General features: G+C 41.1%; 4 protein-coding genes across 4 annotated transcripts; 2 read left to right on the top strand and 2 right to left on the bottom strand.

Moving 5' to 3' along the window:
* Positions 1–38: 38 nt before the first annotated feature.
* Positions 39–5,763, bottom strand: LOC135331388 (cell division cycle protein 23 homolog). The gene is made up of 13 exons (XM_064526525.1): positions 5,564–5,763; positions 5,155–5,362; positions 4,904–5,052; positions 4,648–4,780; positions 4,131–4,308; positions 3,653–3,750; positions 3,197–3,443; positions 2,857–2,965; positions 2,286–2,361; positions 2,099–2,160; positions 1,785–1,863; positions 511–633; positions 39–248 (listed from the first exon to the last, which is right to left on the bottom strand). Exons 1-13 carry the CDS (start codon positions 5,683–5,685, stop codon positions 90–92), a joined length of 1,743 nt encoding a protein of 580 aa, XP_064382595.1. The 5' UTR covers positions 5,686–5,763; the 3' UTR covers positions 39–89.
* On the top strand, positions 5,756–11,168 carry LOC135331391 (cytosolic purine 5'-nucleotidase-like). The gene is made up of 21 exons (XM_064526528.1): positions 5,756–5,952; positions 6,087–6,160; positions 6,787–6,863; positions 6,929–6,969; positions 7,196–7,235; positions 7,292–7,347; positions 7,410–7,449; positions 7,519–7,625; positions 7,835–7,946; positions 8,082–8,161; positions 8,217–8,277; positions 8,662–8,700; positions 8,925–9,090; positions 9,515–9,626; positions 9,841–9,899; positions 9,963–10,026; positions 10,075–10,132; positions 10,505–10,565; positions 10,634–10,752; positions 10,799–10,906; positions 10,956–11,168. Exons 1-21 carry the CDS (start codon positions 5,846–5,848, stop codon positions 11,052–11,054), a joined length of 1,680 nt encoding a protein of 559 aa, XP_064382598.1. The 5' UTR covers positions 5,756–5,845; the 3' UTR covers positions 11,055–11,168.
* Positions 11,169–11,220: 52 nt separating this feature from the next.
* LOC135331392 (cytoplasmic polyadenylation element-binding protein 2-like) lies at positions 11,221–14,273 on the top strand. Its single transcript, XM_064526530.1, has 8 exons — positions 11,221–11,505; positions 11,600–11,759; positions 11,930–12,160; positions 12,317–12,406; positions 12,604–12,722; positions 12,775–12,976; positions 13,098–13,192; positions 13,267–14,273. The coding sequence occupies exons 1-8, from the start codon at positions 11,344–11,346 to the stop codon at positions 13,516–13,518; spliced, it is 1,311 nt and encodes a 436-aa protein (XP_064382600.1). The 5' UTR covers positions 11,221–11,343; the 3' UTR covers positions 13,519–14,273.
* Positions 14,274–14,395: 122 nt separating this feature from the next.
* LOC135331389 (uncharacterized) lies at positions 14,396–19,084 on the bottom strand. Its single transcript, XM_064526526.1, has 8 exons — positions 18,308–19,084; positions 17,577–17,748; positions 17,238–17,405; positions 17,021–17,110; positions 16,438–16,556; positions 16,042–16,243; positions 15,791–15,885; positions 14,396–14,869 (listed from the first exon to the last, which is right to left on the bottom strand). Exons 1-8 carry the CDS (start codon positions 18,944–18,946, stop codon positions 14,657–14,659), a joined length of 1,698 nt encoding a protein of 565 aa, XP_064382596.1. The 5' UTR covers positions 18,947–19,084; the 3' UTR covers positions 14,396–14,656.
* Positions 19,085–19,132: the final 48 nt, after the last annotated feature.

Genomic DNA, 19,132 nt, shown 5'->3' with positions numbered 1-19,132 from the left:
CTCACACGTGAAGAAGAAATTAAACTACAGGGAAGATATGATATTTCGTGTGAAACAATTATTTTCGCAAGTAAATCGGTTTAATATTATTAGTTTGATGATGTCTCTGGCAGTTTAGTGTGTGATGCTATAGGTGAGAGCTCCTCATCAGGGTGCAGTAGACTCATCTCCTTCCCCTGACCAGCTGACTCGAGCAGACGTCTCCACTTAATAGCCTCTTGCAGGACAGACTTGCCCTCCTCTCTAGTCTGCACATGGAGAGGGAGGGGGGGTGGGTAGGGAGGGTTGTCACAACTCACAAGGGACTCAACATAACAAGTTAGGCATTCATTTGATGTCATTACCGTTAGTAATACACGGGTGTAGTAAACACCTCTTTAAGTGACGATACAAATTTGAAAATGTAGGAAATTGGTATGCAACTAAGTAACAAAAAGAAACTGCCTCGTTGAGAGCTTGCACTACACGTTGTACACCCATTAGTTGCCAATAGGGCTTCACAATAATTACCGATTCATACTCCGTGCACTTTTGAGCGTGGGCTTCAGCCTCTTTGTAGGATCCATGCTTGAGGTGAAACTTTGCCAAGAAGACGTGTGCTGGCCCCTCCTCTTCAGGCAGCTGGTTGCCAGCCTAGCAGGGGGGAGGGGAGGGCACCAAACATAAAGTAATGTACATGTACAGTGGAATCTCGATTATCCGGATGCTTTGATTCCAGAGGCAGGCCGTAGATAACTGAATATAATTATTCGGATAATCGAATAGATAAACCACGCCTTGATCCACCCACTTAATTGGTAAACAGCAGTGCCACATGGTTATTTGCGCATTTGCAGATACACAGGCCTGTCTCCATGGTAACGGCTGCAATGCACAGGAGGCTCATTTAAGGTCCACGCACATTTTTATAGAAAAAATTGCCGAGCGTGATAATCGAGGTTCCGGATAACGAGGGTCGGTACACGTATATGTATGTTTATTTCTTAATCAAACTCTTCTGATCTGTATATAGCTTCAATCACTCCTGCTTCAATCAAAACCATAATTCAGCCATCCCAAAGTACACACACTAATAATAGTAAAAGGGTCCGTAATAAAAAGAGACATCAAATCTATTTTTTGACCCCCTGGCCGCTATTGTTAACAATAAGTTACTCTTAGTGTTTGAAGTGATGCGAGTATTTTAAGACGGGGGGGAGGGGGAGAATATTACGAGACACTGTGGGACAATTCTTTCCTACTTGTGGCATATCGAATTCTGTCTACAAAAGAGGTCACCCCTGGTTTTACAGACATGTATACTATATAAATCATTAATCATTTTGTACCTACAGATTAAACGGTGTACCGGATAACTGGAAAATGTGGTGGGTGTTTTAATTTGGCAATTGGCGGATTTTACCAAAGATTGCCAAATTTAAAACCGTCAAATGAAAGTTTTCCGGTAGACACAAAGTCATTGCTGTAATAGCCACGCCTGAGATGCCACATAGCTCATTTGCCAAATATAATAGCCGCCAAATTTTCTAGTTATACAGTACTTTAATTGAAGAAGCTACATGTACACTGTATCTTGGCAAACACAAGCGTACAAGTCCTTCTGAGAAATACTAGGGGAGAGGTAGTGCTATCACAGAATTTAACGAATTGCTGAAGTAGGCTTTTAAAGAAGCTGTCTCAAGTACGTGGTGCCGTCCAGTCTCACTCTAATATATACATGCATGTATACACTCTCCACAGACACAGATATACATACGCCCACACACACACACACACACACCTACCTCACTAGTGACGACTGTCGCTACAAACCGAGTGTACAATTTAGCAGCTTCCTCATCTTCGTCTAACTGGGCATGCAGTCTGTAGGGACAAAACAGTCACGTTAAAGAAATGCTGAGATGAAGTTAGTTACTGCAATGAAGATGATCCATAACAAATTGAGAGTAGGGTATAATTATGTTAACAGGATTCTAGACAATTTGATGGCAAGGAACCATGGATTTGTTCAAGACTGTTGGAATCAAACTGCATGAGTCGAGTCTTAGCAACGAATTGCCTACGCATAATAGTACGTACAGATATGACAAGCACTCACTTTGCTAGCTTGATTATGGCAGTTCCTATTTTGTCCTTGTTGGCAATGGCTCGCATTAAACACTGCAAGGGTGCACGAATTAATTATCTATATAGAAAGAAAAAAAGGGACACTCGTATTGTACAAAATCGTTTGTATTGATGGTATTTGGATATTGTACGTCATAGTCATATTGCTGTACCCCCACCTTCTTTGCTTCTGAGTTCTTGTTCAGTTCTATGTAGCAGGTGCCAAGAGCCTCCAAAACACGAGGGTCTGAGGGACTGAGAGGGAATGAACAGTGCTAGTCATCAGTCATCAGAATACCGTATAGAGGGTAATTTTCGTGGGGCAAAATATTTCGTTTGAAGATTTTACCCGAATATTTTACCCACGAATGAAGCGACCTTGCCTACCTTTACCTGCAGTGCAAGCAGCAACCACGAAATTATTATTCACGAAATGACTAAATACTGCTCAACCACGAATATTTTGTCCCCCGAAAATTACCCGCTATACGGTAGTAGTTACTCAGGAGAAAACTATTTTCCATTTTGTTAGAGCAGTGTCTGTGATATACGTATTGGTCTCACTTTAAATCATCCCAAATTATATGTACAGGATGCATCAAGCAAGGAGTAGAAGATTTCATGACATGACAGTAGTATCATTTCGACACAAAGTATGGATAATTACAATCACACAAACATAACAGGATATGTAACTTGCCACAGAGTTTACATCTACCCGTAGTACAACATACATTAACTTGCTCCCACCTGAGTCTTTGAGCCTGCTTGTAGTAGTAGAGAGCAAAGTAAGACATGTTGAGGACTTCGTACGTATGCCCCAGTCCATAGTAGCCACGGAAATCATGTTTGTTTGCCTCTGTGGAGAATATGCAAAATGATAGTGGGAATGTTACCTTGTACAACGTGAGCCTGTAGAGACTATATAGCTTTGAGTACCCAGCGATCGGGAAATATTTTGACAGATGAAAGTCAATAATAATTATGTCATGCTTTCGTAGACTAAAATTGTGACTACTACGTATATATAATAAATATAAGCACATTGTTAAGTTGCCGCGGCTACAAACAACAAAGTATGTCCACTCACCTAGAGCTCTGCTGTATGCCTCTATAGCCATATTGCAGTTAGCTTTCTCTATATACTCATGTCCTAGGAGAATCCATGCCAGATGGTCGTTCTTGTTCAGCCGAACAGCTCTTCTAAAGTACACAATTGCCAAGTCATGATCACCCCGTAAACCGTAAAAGTTTCCAAGTACGGAGCATGTTTCAGATCGGTACTTGTCAATTTTGATGACATCTTGAGCAAGTTTTGACAGTTCTGGCTGATTCTCCTAACAAACAATTTTTACAGATTGTGGTCATGTTTTTGTACATATCTTTTACAGAATCTTATCAGAAAATAGGTGTCATGTGAAAAAGTCACTAAGACTGTGTACTTTTTGTACCAGTTGTACACATGCGTGCAGATAGGGCTAAAAATCCTAGACAGCTGCACAAAATTAACTGCTAAAAGTAGGGACACATTGCAGAGTAGCTTTACCATTACAAAGAGGAGATTGGAGTAGGTGTCCAAATCGTCGAGTCGGTAAGGGTCCACTTTCCTAAGACCATCAAACATGAAGGATGCTTCAGCAATATCTGCACACGTCACCAATAATAATTATAAATGATCCAAAATACATACATCATTGGCTCTAGGAAAGGAACCATTATTCTGCAGAAAATTGATGCAAATCCCTAGCAGTTTGCATTAAGTCCTACAATTGTATTGGTTGAAAATAATGTGCAGCCTATATCTCAAACGAAATTCTGTACGAGAAATAAGTGTGTGTGTGTATTTGGAAGGGGGTGGGGTAGTCAGCACAAGGCTAACTGCATGGGTTGGATGAAACCTCGCCCGCTGAAGCATACCATTGAGTCAAACAAATGCACATTTATTATTATGACGAAAAAGACATTCTGTATAATAAGAGATACGTGTTCTGTGTGTGTGTGTGTGTGTGTAGCACAGTACTTACTCTCTAGATTGTAGTTGGCGTGAGCCAGCTGTGCGTTGATGTACGGACTCTGTGAGAATCCTACCGTGCTCAGATTAGTGTAGTATGAGAGAGCATCGTTTGATAGGAGTAGAGTTAACGAGGCTTTAGCATAAAAGAAATCCCTCAGCCAGTGATTGGGCACTTCAAGACTGTAGAGCTGCATGTATGGAAGATAACCCAGCTGACCATGTAATAATATTATGCGTCTTCTAGATATCATTGTCTATCTTGGAGGAAGTAAATAGAAAAATAGTGGAACCTCTGAATGTGGACTCGCTGAAATAAGGACAATCATTATCAGCGCGTCCCAGATATTATCAGGTACATTCTTCAATAAACAAGACACTGATCACATGCAAGATCTCAAAATTTACTATACTAGAGGAGGCAAGCATTATTGCGCAAGGTGTACTGTAACCACAGGCTTGTACTATTACGTAGGAAATAATAATTATGTACCCCCAGATCTCCCCCAGATCTCCCCCAGATAACTCACCATGTCTCTAGTCTCACACAGCTTGGCTAGTTCATACCAGGAGGCCCATAGCAGCGGTGTGAGATGGACCGACTTTATGAGATTCTTACGAGCTTCTTCAGGTAACTTCATCTCCTTGTAGACAACTCCAAGCCTGCAAAATAAATAGTTGTTTGTTATACATACTCCCTCTGTTTCACGATTACGGTTCCTAGTGCTCTTCACTAGTGGGAATAATGCTTGAATACACTGCAGGATCAGATGTCACACAACTAACAAGTAGTATCCAAATCCATCCAACGGATTGCTCTCGGCTCTTATGATGAGCTCTTTGCGTAAGGGGACAAGCTCTGCGTTATGCATGGAGGCCAGGTCTTCAGGTCCTAATGCATCCACCATATTGTCTTCCCTGTCTTTCTCACCAGCCTGGGTTAGGATTGAGCATTATACACACTTGGTCTGTAGCACCAGGACTGTTGGGTAGACTATATGATTAGCATTTGAGACCAATTATAATGTGTTATGTACCAGATAGAGACTGTAGCATCTGAGAAAAAACCCTTCATCTGATTTACAATTCTTGAGCCAGTGAGCTGCCCTGCGATACTCCCTCAGGTCAAACAGGGACTTCCCCATGGAGAACATTGCAAACTCTCCGGCAAACGCCTGGGAGTGGGGCACCTGAGGCAACCTGGTCTCCCCATCGACTTCAATACTGTTGGCCAACTCAACCGCCCTGTATATACATAGGGACAACATGAATGGAATAGCTACTCAATCGTTTCACTCCCATAATTAATTAACGGCCACAATTATAACATGCAAAAATGCTTTCAGAAATCGTTTCTAATCACCGATTTAGCCTAGCTAGTACCATTACATATAAGCAGGACAACATAAACCCCAAATGCATGGAGACGGTAGAAAGGTGACACACCAGTTGGCACTGTACACAAGTCCCCTCTCAGAGCTCTGCAGATAAGAAAGTAAGAGACTCTCCTTGAGTTCAGCCAGGGATAGGCCAGCTTCAGTCTGTTGCATGCTAGCTGGATCAGTCATAATGCAAATGGTGCAGACAAGAACAGCTTCTTTCCAGTTAGCATGTGATTATGGTCGTCAATACAGTTTACTCTAAGTGAACTTCAATGCATTTCTCTGACAAAAGTACGTACAAAGAACTAGAAACCTTTTGTTGAATCATCTACTTACTGAAGACAATATGGCTGAAGGAATGACTGATGAGCAACTCCAAACATTTGTAGAAGATTACAGGAAAAAGCAGTTCAAAAGAAGTGTATCTCACAGTCACAAACAGAGAGAGAGAAAGTACGGTTCTTAAAGACGTGCAGCTAGTTACATGTAACTGTACATTAGTATGTAGTCTATGCAATACACATTTTCTATACACACGTAAACAACGGGACTATAGCTTTTAACAAACCATCTCTTTTTCGACACAGAGTGTTTGTTAACAGGAGTGTGAGCATGGACAGGATTAAGTACATTGGTTTTGACATGGACTACACCCTGGTTGGTGAGTTCAATGTGATATGCACTGTATTACAAAAGGATTCTAAATCTTCAACCTTACTTTAAGAACATATGTGGGCGTCTTACGTAACAACCTAGGCTTTGGAATGGCCTACCTTCGATAGATACTTCACTCTCGAGCAAAGCTATCAAGAAACAAATCAGGAATTCCTGTGGCTGCAATTTCGGCTACATTTTGACTCTGATAATCCCTGCTCGTTTCACTTCAAATGTCCCTGCAACAAGTGCCCAGTGTAAACTATAACTATGTATTAGAATTATGTGTTAGTATAAGCTAATTATGGTAACCTGTCTCTACAGGCTTGCCATCGGCATATAATGCTGAAAAATCATATTGAATTAATGAATTGAACTTCATTTAGCATTTTTTGGGTCACTTATAGAATACCTTTTTTCTCCCACTATAATTATTGCAGACATTCTATTGAGTACATAGTATCTAGTTTCGCACATTGAACATACAGCTACTACATTCCAGTCCCCAATTCTAACATGTACTGTAGTTTGTAATATCCCACTGTCCTAATCTTCTCCAAGGGGATATAGCATCCATTGAATACTAATCATATTCTACCAGCCTAACAGTATGGTGTGTATACCCATACCCAGCATACAAGTCTCCTGAGAATGAGATGCTTGCGTTTGATATGGTTCTGGACAGACTCATCTCCATTGGTTACCCTCAGGTATGCATGGTGCTAATCACTTTAAGTCAGAAGAGTAAACGTTTACACTGATCTACCTTCCATAGGAACTCAAGAAACTAGAGTATGATCCTACTTTCCCTCTCAGGTATGCGTTAACGTAGTTTACAAGTTGAACTAATGTTGCAGTAATGTTCAAGCATTAATATACATTGCCTGGTATAATTATAGCACCAAAAAGAAATAGGTTGCCTAATGTTCATTTTTGTGATCTCTTTCACTTACACCCGTAAGTAGTGTCATCGTGTAAACATTATATTGTTAGAGCCCCTAATAATTATGTGCCTGGAAGTAATCGTGCTGTTCATTAACAGAGGTCTCTTTTTTGACAAAGTCCACGGCAATCTGCTAAAAGTAAGTGTGATCCATTTCCGTAGTTCTCCATGCACGTGTGACTATGTAATTGACAGGCGGACCAGTTTGGAAATATCCTGTCTTGTTTCCATGGATTCAAGTCTTTGACTCCGTGAGTGCTAGTTAATTAGCAACCACTAGACTGCCTTTTTCATTTGTTTTATTTGACTGCAGGAAAGAAATACGATCGTTCTATCCCAACAAGTATGTACAGGTACGCTAACAATAATTATTGTTTTTTATCTACCACTGTTGAATCACTGTTGAATAAACAACGTTGCAGCCCATGGATGAGAGGATCTTTATTTTGTACACCCTCTACAATCTTCCCGAGGTATACATTCTCAGCTGCCTGGTAGACTTATTTGACAACTACCCGGAATATGTGTGGTGAGTTAGACCATCACAATACTTATGATAACTGACTGGCTCTTTAGGCACTGAAGTTTTTGTAACAGTTAGGCCAGGTACATGTATATCATTGTGTTGGATGCAAAATTAACAATGCAGATACTAAACCCTGTCGAAATACTGCCCTCATGGAAACTAAACACATTTCGTATAAAACTCACTATTGGTACTGGTTGAATGTTTCCTAGTGTGACCAGTGGTAGTGAGAGCTACTGTGGAGTCAAGTCTGGTGATGTGTTCATCTCTTACAAGATGATCTGGCAGGATGTGCGAGAGGCCATGAATTACGTCCACATCTATGTGAGTACCTTTTCTTTTACTTTTAGCTTGCACTGTAGATACCAGAAAGAATGGAACCCACTATAATAATACCAATTTGCGCTCAGTTGTTTAGTTTCAGAATATGAATTACTGGGCCCTTGAACAATTGTATAGGGTGGCTTCAAGGAGAGAGTCCTGGCCAACTTGGAAAAGTATGTGCATAAGGACCCCAGGCTTCCAGTTTTCTTAGACAAGTAAGTTTGATCACACATTTTGCTGTGCAACGCCTTATGGTTTCTATCAATGTAGGCTAAGGCAAGGTGGAAGGAAGATTTTTGTGGCCACCAACAGCGGATATAGTTACACTAAGGTAAGCATCAGTTTACAGTATCGTGTGACAGTGGAATAGTAAGTGGTGGACACACACCCAGGTACAGCCTTAGAAATGTTGTGTTGGATTTGTGAGGTGGAGTAGAATATTCTACATGGCTTATACATGCGTACATACATACAATTAGAGAGAGAGAGTATCGAACGTAGGCATACTGTGCATCAGATGTAAACGTGACTTCCTGTATCTACCATCTCCGCGCATACATCTGATGTACAGTATGCCTACATTCAATACTCTCTTTCTATTATATACTCTTGATACATCACTAGGTAGTTACCTAATTGCATTGCGCAATATCTTGTAGAATGCAATGTACATATAGATGGATGTTTTTATTGCGTATATATATGTTTTATGCAGGAAATGATGACTTTCTTACTGGAGGATCCTTCCAGTGAGGTAAAGTGTCCATAATCAGCACTGCATACCGTAGTTTTGCTGTACTGTCACTGTATTACAGGTGGTGTGAATAGTCACAGGTTGTTACAGTACACATACATGTTACATATGGTACATTAACCATATTGAATAGAGAGGGATTGGCAACGGAGATACCATCCGTGTTTCTCCAGCGGTTTTATTATTACGTCATGTATTTTACACGCCTATCCTTGTACTTACAGAAGTGTAGAAGTTGGAAGTCTTACTTTGACTACATCATAGTGGATGCCAAGAAACCACTGTTCTTTGAGGAGGGCTCCATGTTGAGGGAGGTGGATGAGGAGACAGGCTCTCTCAGACTGGGCGTGTTCTCTGGTGCACTGCAGCCGGGGAAAGTCTACAACGGCGGTATGTGTTCGTCTGGTGATCATTCTTATATATTATAGTAAATATATAGTAGTATGACCGCCTCTCTGTTGAAATTCCTCAGTATGGTTTGTAGAGGCCCTAAATATTCGCATAGATACGTTTTCACTGCAGCTTCTATAGGCTAGCTATAGACCCCCAAGGGCTGCTGTAGACTGACTATATCTTTGGAAATAGGTACATGTATACGCACTGTGAGTATTATGGTTGAACGCTTGAATACTTAAATTATGTCCATAATAATAAACCTAAATAAATAGCGTGTAAATTTACATTCATCCCACTGGAACAGTACATGTAGTTGCTGTACACAATATACAAGAACAAGGTTTTACACACGTGATGCGTTTTGCAATTTAACATTTTTGCTTCACAAGTATGTAAAAATTCATTTTGTCCTACACAGGTTCCTCGGATGCTTTCTGCAAGTACACAGGGGCTCATGGGAAAGAGATACTTTATGTGGGGGACCACATCTTTGGTGATGTCATCAAAGCCAAGAAGGAGCAAGCTTGGAGGTATGTCCTGATTGTCCTCTGATTCAAGCTGCAGTGAAGCTTTGGATCCTTCTGTAGTCAGGGATACATGTACTTCTGCAAATACAAAACGTCAACTCTACACACATTTTTTCTAATTTATAAGCTCCTCTTCATTATATTTAGCATTACCGGGTATTGAGTCATCAAGTTTTAATGTTCGTAGTACTTTACCTTAAATTGTCTCTATTTGTAGGACTTTTCTGGTCTTGCCTGAACTCAATGATGAAGTGGGAGTGTGGGAGAATTGCCAGCGTAAGCCATGCAAATTGATCACAAATCCATAGTATGATCATATCCTATTGGTATGATACACAGCGCTGTTCAACAGGCTTCAGAACTTGGTGTTCATTCTGGCCGAGATGTACACTCAGGCAAACGAGTGAGTCTGCAAGCATTGTGTGTATTATAAATATTGCAACACCTGCAGAAAGCAAGATGGACTCAACAGCCTGCCTGACATAAATTCACTTCGCAAGGCCATAAAGGTACGTACGTGTGCGAAATGTATTGTGCATTGAAGCTTTTCTACTTTGTCACTATACATAATAATTGAAGGTCACCCCCTATAATACAGCCAAGTCCCATTAACATATGCGCTTCACATATAGCGGGTTATTTTCGTAGGGAGGAAATTTTCATATTTTTTGTGTTGTGACACCTGTTAAGGGGCCACCTCCTAATTTTGGTATGCCCAAGGGTGACCTTTATAATTTGTTCTTGCCAATAATTATAGCACTATAGCTCTTCAAAAATAATATTATGGTGCCCTAAGCCAGGTGCATCTTCCTAGAGCTAGTACATGTACATATTGTACGTGTTCATATCAATTATGTTCATAGTACCATTCTCCTACTTAGGTAACTGCCCAAGAAATGGAGGACAGTTACCCTAGTCAGCTGGGGAGCTTGCTCAGATGTGGTGAGTGTGTGTATTGCATCATCAACACAAGAGCTTCTATAACATGATCTGTGCTTGTCTGGTTGTAGGGTCACGTCAGACTCACTTTGGTAACCAAGCTACTAGGTTTGCTGATTTGTACGCCTCAAGTTGCCTCAACCTCGGCAACTATCCTGTCAACTATCTCTTCACTGCCCCTCATCAATTGGTTGGTGTCTATCCTCTATACACTATAATTATTTTTAATCTTACAGATGCCTCATGAGAGTGTAGTAAGCTCTGCGTCAGACCCAAGGGGACCCCTATCCCCTGACCTCTCTGCCAAACTGCTGGCCAAGTCATCACATTTAAAAACTGAGAAAGTGGGTGCATACAATATGTAAATTGTTCTGATTGTGTGAATTGTTACAGCATGCCTTGGCGAGAGGGTTGTCCATTATTGAGACTGATCTTGATGAAGTTGATACTCGAGTTGATACCCTGAGAGAGTTGGCACAAAGCAAGCAATGAAGTGGCAGAACGTTATTTTTAGGAACCGGAATGCTATACATTATACTGTTGTTGTTCTGTAAATTTTTATGGGGTGTATAATTATAGCTGTTTGCAGTGACATCAAACTCATGGTTTGTACTGAATTTGCGCATGCGCAAATTGCAATTTTTGTATGGTCGTCTTGGTCGACTGTCATTTAGTCCCTTCTGCATTGAACCTAAACCAGTTGCCTAAACAGTGACACTGTGCTGTGTCTTCATCCAGGAGTTAGAATTAGCTAGGAGCTGCTACTCAAGGTCTTTTCAGAATGGCTGCTGATATTGCAATGCACCCGGATGAGCCCATGTCCTTTGAGCCTCGCTGCCCCGATGACAAAGCATCCACAGGTGCAAGTACTTCCCCTACAACTACATGTACTACAAAGAATTCTCTCAATGTTGCCCTGGAGTCCTCCATGAAGATTTGGCAGGTACTTTATGCTTGCATGCTAGACTAGTAAATTTGGGTTGGTTGCTGTGTAAATGTGTAAATGTCTGCAAGGTTTATATAAATCTATTCTTCAGCCTTCTGGAGTTCGTGTGATGGGAGATTTACTGCCTCAAGGTCCTCTTGAGACCACTCCAAGTCACCTTAGTGCTGCTCTTGATTTCAGCTGGATGGACTTTCCAAAACCCAGCAGATTCACGACAATCAGACGGGAGCATGCATCTCATTATTCCCGGGGTAGGCCTATAATCTCTGTTTACTAATACTAGTACTAGCTGCTAACCACATACCGCATTTGCTAATAGCCCCTAAAAATTCTAGGGCAATAAATACTACTGCACTGTAAGCATATTTTGCACAATTATAATACACAAAAGCAATTATAGCAACACACGTTTTTCATGCAGGAATTGATGAGACCAGTCTTTCCAGTGGTTCTAGAAGCACCTCTCACAGCCCATCACCAACTCCCAGGGGTGCTGACTCAGCTGGAGTTGCTGGACAGCGCTCGAGTCCCACTCTGTTTGCCTCGCGTAGTAGCAGCTCATCTGCCACTCTCCCCACCAGCGGAGCTCTACCAGCCGAGACCTATTCCAGAAAAGTGTTTGTGGGTGGACTACCTCCTGACATTGACCAAGGTGCGTACATTTCTCTTCATGTGAAAACAAGGCCTTGAAAGTTATAGTAGCATGCCTGTGCTGTACTGTAGATATCTCTAGGAACGCTACAGATAAAGTTGCTGTGCGTGGCATTATGGTGTTTTAAAACTTGTCATCAATCTTCTCTATCTTCAGATGAGATCAGGGAGCAGTTCACTCGATATGGACCCCTCACAGTCGATTGGCCCCACAAAGCACAGTCCAAGGCGTATTTCCCACCCAAAGGTAACATTGCATTGGCTGCTTACCATAAAACAAATAATAGAGGCTTTTCCGAACTAGCTGAGGTTTCAAAATTGCGTCTGATTAGCCATCAGTAGTTACATGACATTTACATGAATTTCACAAGTATTTACTCCTAAACTTAATGAGGCATGGTCTGTACATACTTTGTTATTGTTTATCTAATATTATTATTCCAGGTTATGCCTTCTTGCTTTTTCGTGATGAGGTAGCTGTGCATAGACTGGTGGACCACTGCATGTCTGAAGAGGACAAACTATTCACTTTTGTTTCTAGTGTTACACAAAGCAACAAGAAAGTAAGCACCTGGTAACTGAACGGTTACTGTATAATTATCATTAATTGTGCAGGTTCAGATTCGCCCCTGGAATCTTTCTGACAGTGACTACATCATGGATCACACTCAGCCAATTGATCCACGCAAGACCATTTTCATTGGAGGTGTTCCGAGGCCCTTGAAAGCAGCCGAGCTGGGTGATATCTTCAACTCGAGATACGGCAATGTGTGCTATGCTGGGATTGACTGTGACCCTGAGCTCAAGTACCCAAAAGGCATGTGAATGTTTATTTGCTTATCTACATTCGTGTGAAAGATCAAATGTTAAGACAAACTACAAGATTGTCAATGTACGCATGTACTTGTAGATTATGCGTATGATTTTTTCCTTTTCAGGGGCTGGTCGAGTTACCTTCAGTTCTAGAGTGAGCTTTATGAGTGCAGTTTCCTGCCGATTTCTTCAAGTCACCTATGGAGACATTGACAAAAAGGTATGTGTACATTGGAGTTCAATGCATGGACCTTTGGCTTAATATCTTAGATACACATATTTGTGTCTATGCAGGTTGAGGTCAAGCCATACGTACTTGACGACCAGATGTGCGATGAATGTCATGGAGTCCACTGTAACGGTCGCTATGCTCCTTACTTCTGTGGGAATATTCACTGTCTACGCTACTACTGCGAGCACTGCTGGGCTACCATTCACTCTGCCCCTGGTACACAGAACCATCGCTGCTTCATCAAGGAGAATGGAGACAGACCCCGAGCAATCAACTTCTTCCCAACTCAACGCCCAAGCTTAGCTCTCCCTTGAGATTGATTGTCTGAAAATTTGCTGTGCAAGAAATAAGATAAAAAAACCTCTTCTAAAGTTGATAAGTGCAACCCAATCTCTTTGAAAAGATATTATACTATTTATTTTATGCTACTTTGCTAAGAAATATGTTTGTACACTTGTGCCTCGATTTGGTTCCGTTGTGTTTCTATCGAAATTAATCTAACCCAGTCCCCTCAAGTTTGTTGCAGATGTCACAGGTCTTTTGCTTGTACTTATTGTGTGTGTAAATGAGTATTAGGCAGTTTGATTTTAATTCTGCTTAATTTTACACTCTTGATGTTTTGTTATTGTCATAATTACAACCTGCAAGGACAGGTTTCAAAATTACTCTTTTTCAATGATCCGTTACGCAAGGAGTTTGTACATTCATGTTACTATGACGAACAAAAACTGTACCTAAGTTTTGCCACACATTCTTATGACTTTTCAACTCATTCTCACATTGAAATATACTGTACTCATGTCTTGTTGAGTTTTAATAATTATAACATTCAAGATTGTGATATGCATGAAGCAGGGTACAAAATGTAGATCAGAGTTGCTGTAATCTCCAATGGAGCATTAAAAATCATGTCGCAATGTATATAGTGCGTGATGAAAACTTAGGGGTGAGGGTGATGTCAGTGGGATGTTCCCGGGAAAGCCTTTGGGAATCTAAAAAAATGAAATTATATAAATTAGGTATAATTAATTCTAGAAACTTGCAAGAAACACATAATTATAATTATATAGCCTAATAGGGGCGGAAATTGAGAGCTACTGCCAAATTTAATGAGTGTAATTGGTAGATCAACTTGCAGTACATTTTGACATAATCTGTTTACAAAATTAAGATAGAAGTAAAAGTTCTCAATAGGAAGCTGTCAATAACTACAATATTATACTAGTCATGGTAACAACATGTAAGCAAGTACAAAACATCATACAAAGTTGGACTGTAGAAACTAAATGAGTTACAAACACAATGAGCGATCATGATACAAGAGTCCGCAAAAAATAAGTGAGAAGATGAATCGAAATCAATATAAATATAAAACCAAAAGTGATGACGTTCCAAACACTGAGTTTAACACAACAATAAATACCAGCCAAAATATTGCTGTGATATACATTCTCAGCAAAAAGGAGTTTTGTTACGAATGTCTTTCTGCAATGGTCGGTGATTCTGTTTTCCCGGCATGGAGTGGATGGTGGCCCAGCAGTATTCACAGTAATACTGCAAGCAGTTTAGACTGGCACAGTAGAAAGGAGCAGGCTTTTTGTTACATTGCACACCGTGGCACTCATCGCACATCTGGCCCTCCAGAACGTATGGTTTGATCTCAATCTGAGCAGAAAACAATCAAAATTAGGACATACATGTACTTACTGCTAATGGTGCTGGACTAGCTATAATTATATGGACAACCCGAACACAACCAGTGTACATGTACACTAGTCTACAATCACACTTAAATGGAGGTGTTACACAACTTAAGCAACACACACATCTACAATCTCAACATTAGTGATTTGCAAGTGAGCGTCGTATAAAAAGTAGTTTTGTGTGTTACCATGCATGGATTTTACATTCCATAAATACGTAGAGGTGTAAAGGTGATTGTATGCATGCCTGAAACAGCCTCGGTGCACATATGCAAGCGAGGTATACGGTAGTGTGTTTGTGTTTGTGTGTGTTTGTGTGTCTGTGTTTGTGTGTAGTCTGCTACAACTGCTCAAGGATCAATAAAGAGTTTCTATAGGCTTCTAGTAGCGTTTTCTTGGATTTTTATTCGTGGATTTGCAAAATAATTCTTCGTTCTTGAGATATGCTTTACTTGGAATGCCATTGTAGCCTTTTCACAAGAGTGCATAGCAAAACTTGTCCATGGAGTGTTGCAACTCAAGGCTCTACTGTACTGTACTGTACTGAATCTAGCAGCCATTAATTTTAGAATTTGTACTCTTGGTATCTTTTTAGCAACAATCACGATTTCTCACTCATTGAATTTCCCTGCGATTTTAATACAGCCTGTGCGCAGCCATTAATTTTAGAATTTGTACTCTTGGTATCCTTTTAGCAACAATCACGATTTCTCACTCATTGAATTTCCCTGCGATTTTAATACAGCCTGTGCAAAAACTATGTTCATCATGATAACATGTGTATAAAATCTTGCTTATGTTATGTAGCTTTGACACATCCACCGAGGCATCAGCACCAGTGGTGCTTTCATTGTACATTTGTACAAGTAAATCAAAAGTTCACCTTTTTGTCCATGCTGGCATAATTGAGCTGCACGAACCGGGCAGACACAGCTGCTATGTAGCTGGCATGAGAGGAGAACACAACACAGGCAGCACCTGGGTGAGAAAACACATGGAATGTATTCCATAAAGGCAACAAGCTACAAAACTTCATTCCTACATTCTATAAAAATACAATGGTACATATACATGTATTTCTAAGGTGAAGGTGGCAACGGAGATAACTTTGAGTATCACAATAATTATGTGTACCTTTAGGATATTTGAGGTCAGTGTCACAGTCAATGGCTACCAGCACAACGCTACCATACTTGTCCCTCATGATCTGAGCCAGTTCAACAGCTTTGAGAGGTCGAGGGACTCCGCCCACAAACACAGCCTTGCGAAGGTCGAGATTCTCAGGGGGCTCCTTGATACAGAGACTATCCGACAAACACCACGGCCTGATCTGAACCTGGGGATAGGATAGCTGATGATTATGGTTGAAAAACACTGATTTATACACTGTAAAATGTAAAAATGTACACGTGAACTAAGCTTCCCTAATGTGATAGTTAGCAAGCAGCAAACAAAGACTCAACTTAGGTAAAGCTGGGGGTGATTCCTAGGCACAGTAACTGTAGACAAAGAACATAACATTACACATACCTTCTTCTTGGTCATTGTGTTGGTGGGAATGTAGATGAAGTACTTGTTGCTCTCAGAGGAGCAGGAGAGAAGGAGCTTGTGTACTGAAGACTCATCTTTAAACAGAAGGAAAGCGTACCCTGTAACAGGGGAAACACATTAAATGGCTATCACTTGACCCAATACAGGGATCGGGCTCAGTGATGGGAACAAGTGTTATACTAGGCCTTGTTTTGGGGTTAACTACAAGGGAAAATCTGGAAATAGAAAATTGCGTAGTTTTAAATCTTCACCACCACAATGTATGTTGACACTCTGCTTAGCTAGTGAATGATGTAATATCTGCAAGTGTGAATAATCAGGGGACTGCTAATAGGCTGAGTAGACATTATAAGGAGCCCATCATATCTAACATAGGGACAGGTGTGAAAAGGTAGTTAGCACTTGACTGCCCTCAAGAGAGCGATAATGAAGACATCCTATCAAACAAACAAAACTCAACAATCTGACTAGTATGACTTTCCAACCTAATGGAATACAATACACACAAAAGGCTTGTGGCAAGAGTGTTAACCAACACATGTAGTATCAAACCACAGCTCACCTCTAGGGGGCACACAGGATTTGGTGTGTAGTTTATGTGGCCAGTCCACGGAGAGAGACCCAAAACGAGCAAAGATGCTCTTGATGTCTTCTGCAGTAAGACGAGAAATACATCACGTAAATTGTAGTAATGGCATCTAACTTAGAAAAATGTGAGCAACTGACACAATGGAACTTTGGAAGTTAAAATTAGTCTATAAAATAAAACCGATACTTACCATCATCCAGGTCAGGAGGTAGCCCACCAACAAAGACCTTGCGAGAGTATGTGTCATTGCAGTTTAGGAGGCTAGTGAATTGACCAGCTAACAGGAACTGTCTGAGAGAGTCAGTGGTAGTGGGTGAACCAGTACTGCCACTAGAAGGAGGAGGGGGTTGCTTACAACCTGCAGAATCATTGTGGGGGGGTTGGTTAGCAAACTGGGTAAGACTTGTGGTTGTTGTAGATTGTGCACGCTAGAACAAGATCTTAAGCTCTTGACATGCTAGAACAAGATCTTGGCAAACTGCACTGATACAGGCAACCGAATGTACAGGAAAAACAATGTGTAACTAACCTGAAGTGGAGCAGAGCTCAGCTTTGAGTAACCCCATATCGAAACAGGTTGCATCCGGCACAGTACAGTCTACGATGGGCAGTCGAGTTTTGTGTGGGTCAGCCCAGTCCAGTATTCCGTATGGACTACAGGTACCACTGTCTTTGTCTGTGTCTGGAGTGAGCCGCTGCAGCTGCACGTAGCAAAGGTGTAAATGAATAGTATTCAATGGGATGGATAACAAAAACTCAGGAAATGTAATGACTAATAATTAGGCATAGAATGGAGATCCCCTTTCTCGATTTAAGTTTCACAGGAACCGGGCGACGACCCAACACATGGAATACATGTATTTTGCAACAACTGATGGTGTAAAGTGCGATTTAAGGCAACCCTCCAAATATGCGACACCTTTGATCTTAGGCAATTTTCTGACCTCTAAAAGTAGCGACTGCTGCGTTGACAATTACTTTTCATGTTGCGTCCTAAATAGAGGTAAAACCATAGCCTCGATTCCAGGCCACTAAAAACAATATAATTTAAGCGGCCTGTAACCGAGGATAGTATATAGAGTAACCTCAATTAGATGCGACCCTCTAAATATGCGACACCAGGATAATTTATCAACCTCCAAAAGAAACGACCTCCGGCTTCGTAATTATTTTAAGTGTTGCCTTAAGTAAGTACAGTAGTGCACTGTAGACATGGTATGATGCAAGTACGTACGTATATAAACCATACAAAAAAGTTACCTTTCCCTCTTCTCCTCTAAACAGTGGAGTAGACACAAACGCATCCTCCACCATATCGCTGGTTTCCACTTGCTCCAGGACTTCTGACATGGGAAGAGACATGAGCCTCGATCGGAGGTAACGACCCGACTTGATCTTCTCACGTTCGTTCTCGAAACAGACAGACTGAGTTCGCTGCTTCTGAATAGACTTCTTTGACAGCATGCTTGACGCAGGGTAGGCCCACAAGGAGGATGCATGAGGTGTAGCAGGAATCGTATAATGGGGTGGGTTGCTGTCTGCTTGTTGCTGATCATATCCTCCAGTGAATGGAGACCATGGATTGAAGCTTGCTTCAGAGATAGAAGTACTTCTGTGGGCTGGAGGAATGCTCATCTTGCTGGCTCCCGGGGCTTGCAGGTAAAAGTGACAGTTAGGGTTCTGACAAGGGATCCTTAGTTCATTCTCGCCCTTGGCTTGGAAACAGTCCACACAGACCATGGAATTACCACTCGTACTAGCACTGCGTGGAGCTCTAGGGGGAACTGATCGAAACATCTCACTGCTTGAACTGAGAAATACTGGTTGCAGAAAATAGCTTGGTACACCACTGCTTTCAACTTGACGGCTAGGGCTGTGTAGAAGTAGTTGCGTTGCCATGCAGACTTAACTTGTGATTGCCTCAGGTGCTAAAGTCAAACTATTTCTATTTTGATGACAGCTGCAGTGTTAAAGAGCTAGTTTTCCAGACCTAACAAGAAATCCAGCTCAGCTAGTTAATTAAACTTTGTCTGATTGTATTATTACAATTATTAGGCCATCTACAAATAATTCTAATTTCCCGCG

The sequence above is a fragment of the Halichondria panicea genome, chromosome 2 (genome assembly GCF_963675165.1).
Source record: "Halichondria panicea chromosome 2, odHalPani1.1, whole genome shotgun sequence".
Taxonomy (NCBI): domain Eukaryota; kingdom Metazoa; phylum Porifera; class Demospongiae; order Suberitida; family Halichondriidae; genus Halichondria; species Halichondria panicea.
Note: the sequence above shows the minus strand (reverse complement) of the source record. Positions and strands in the feature narration are given on the sequence as shown.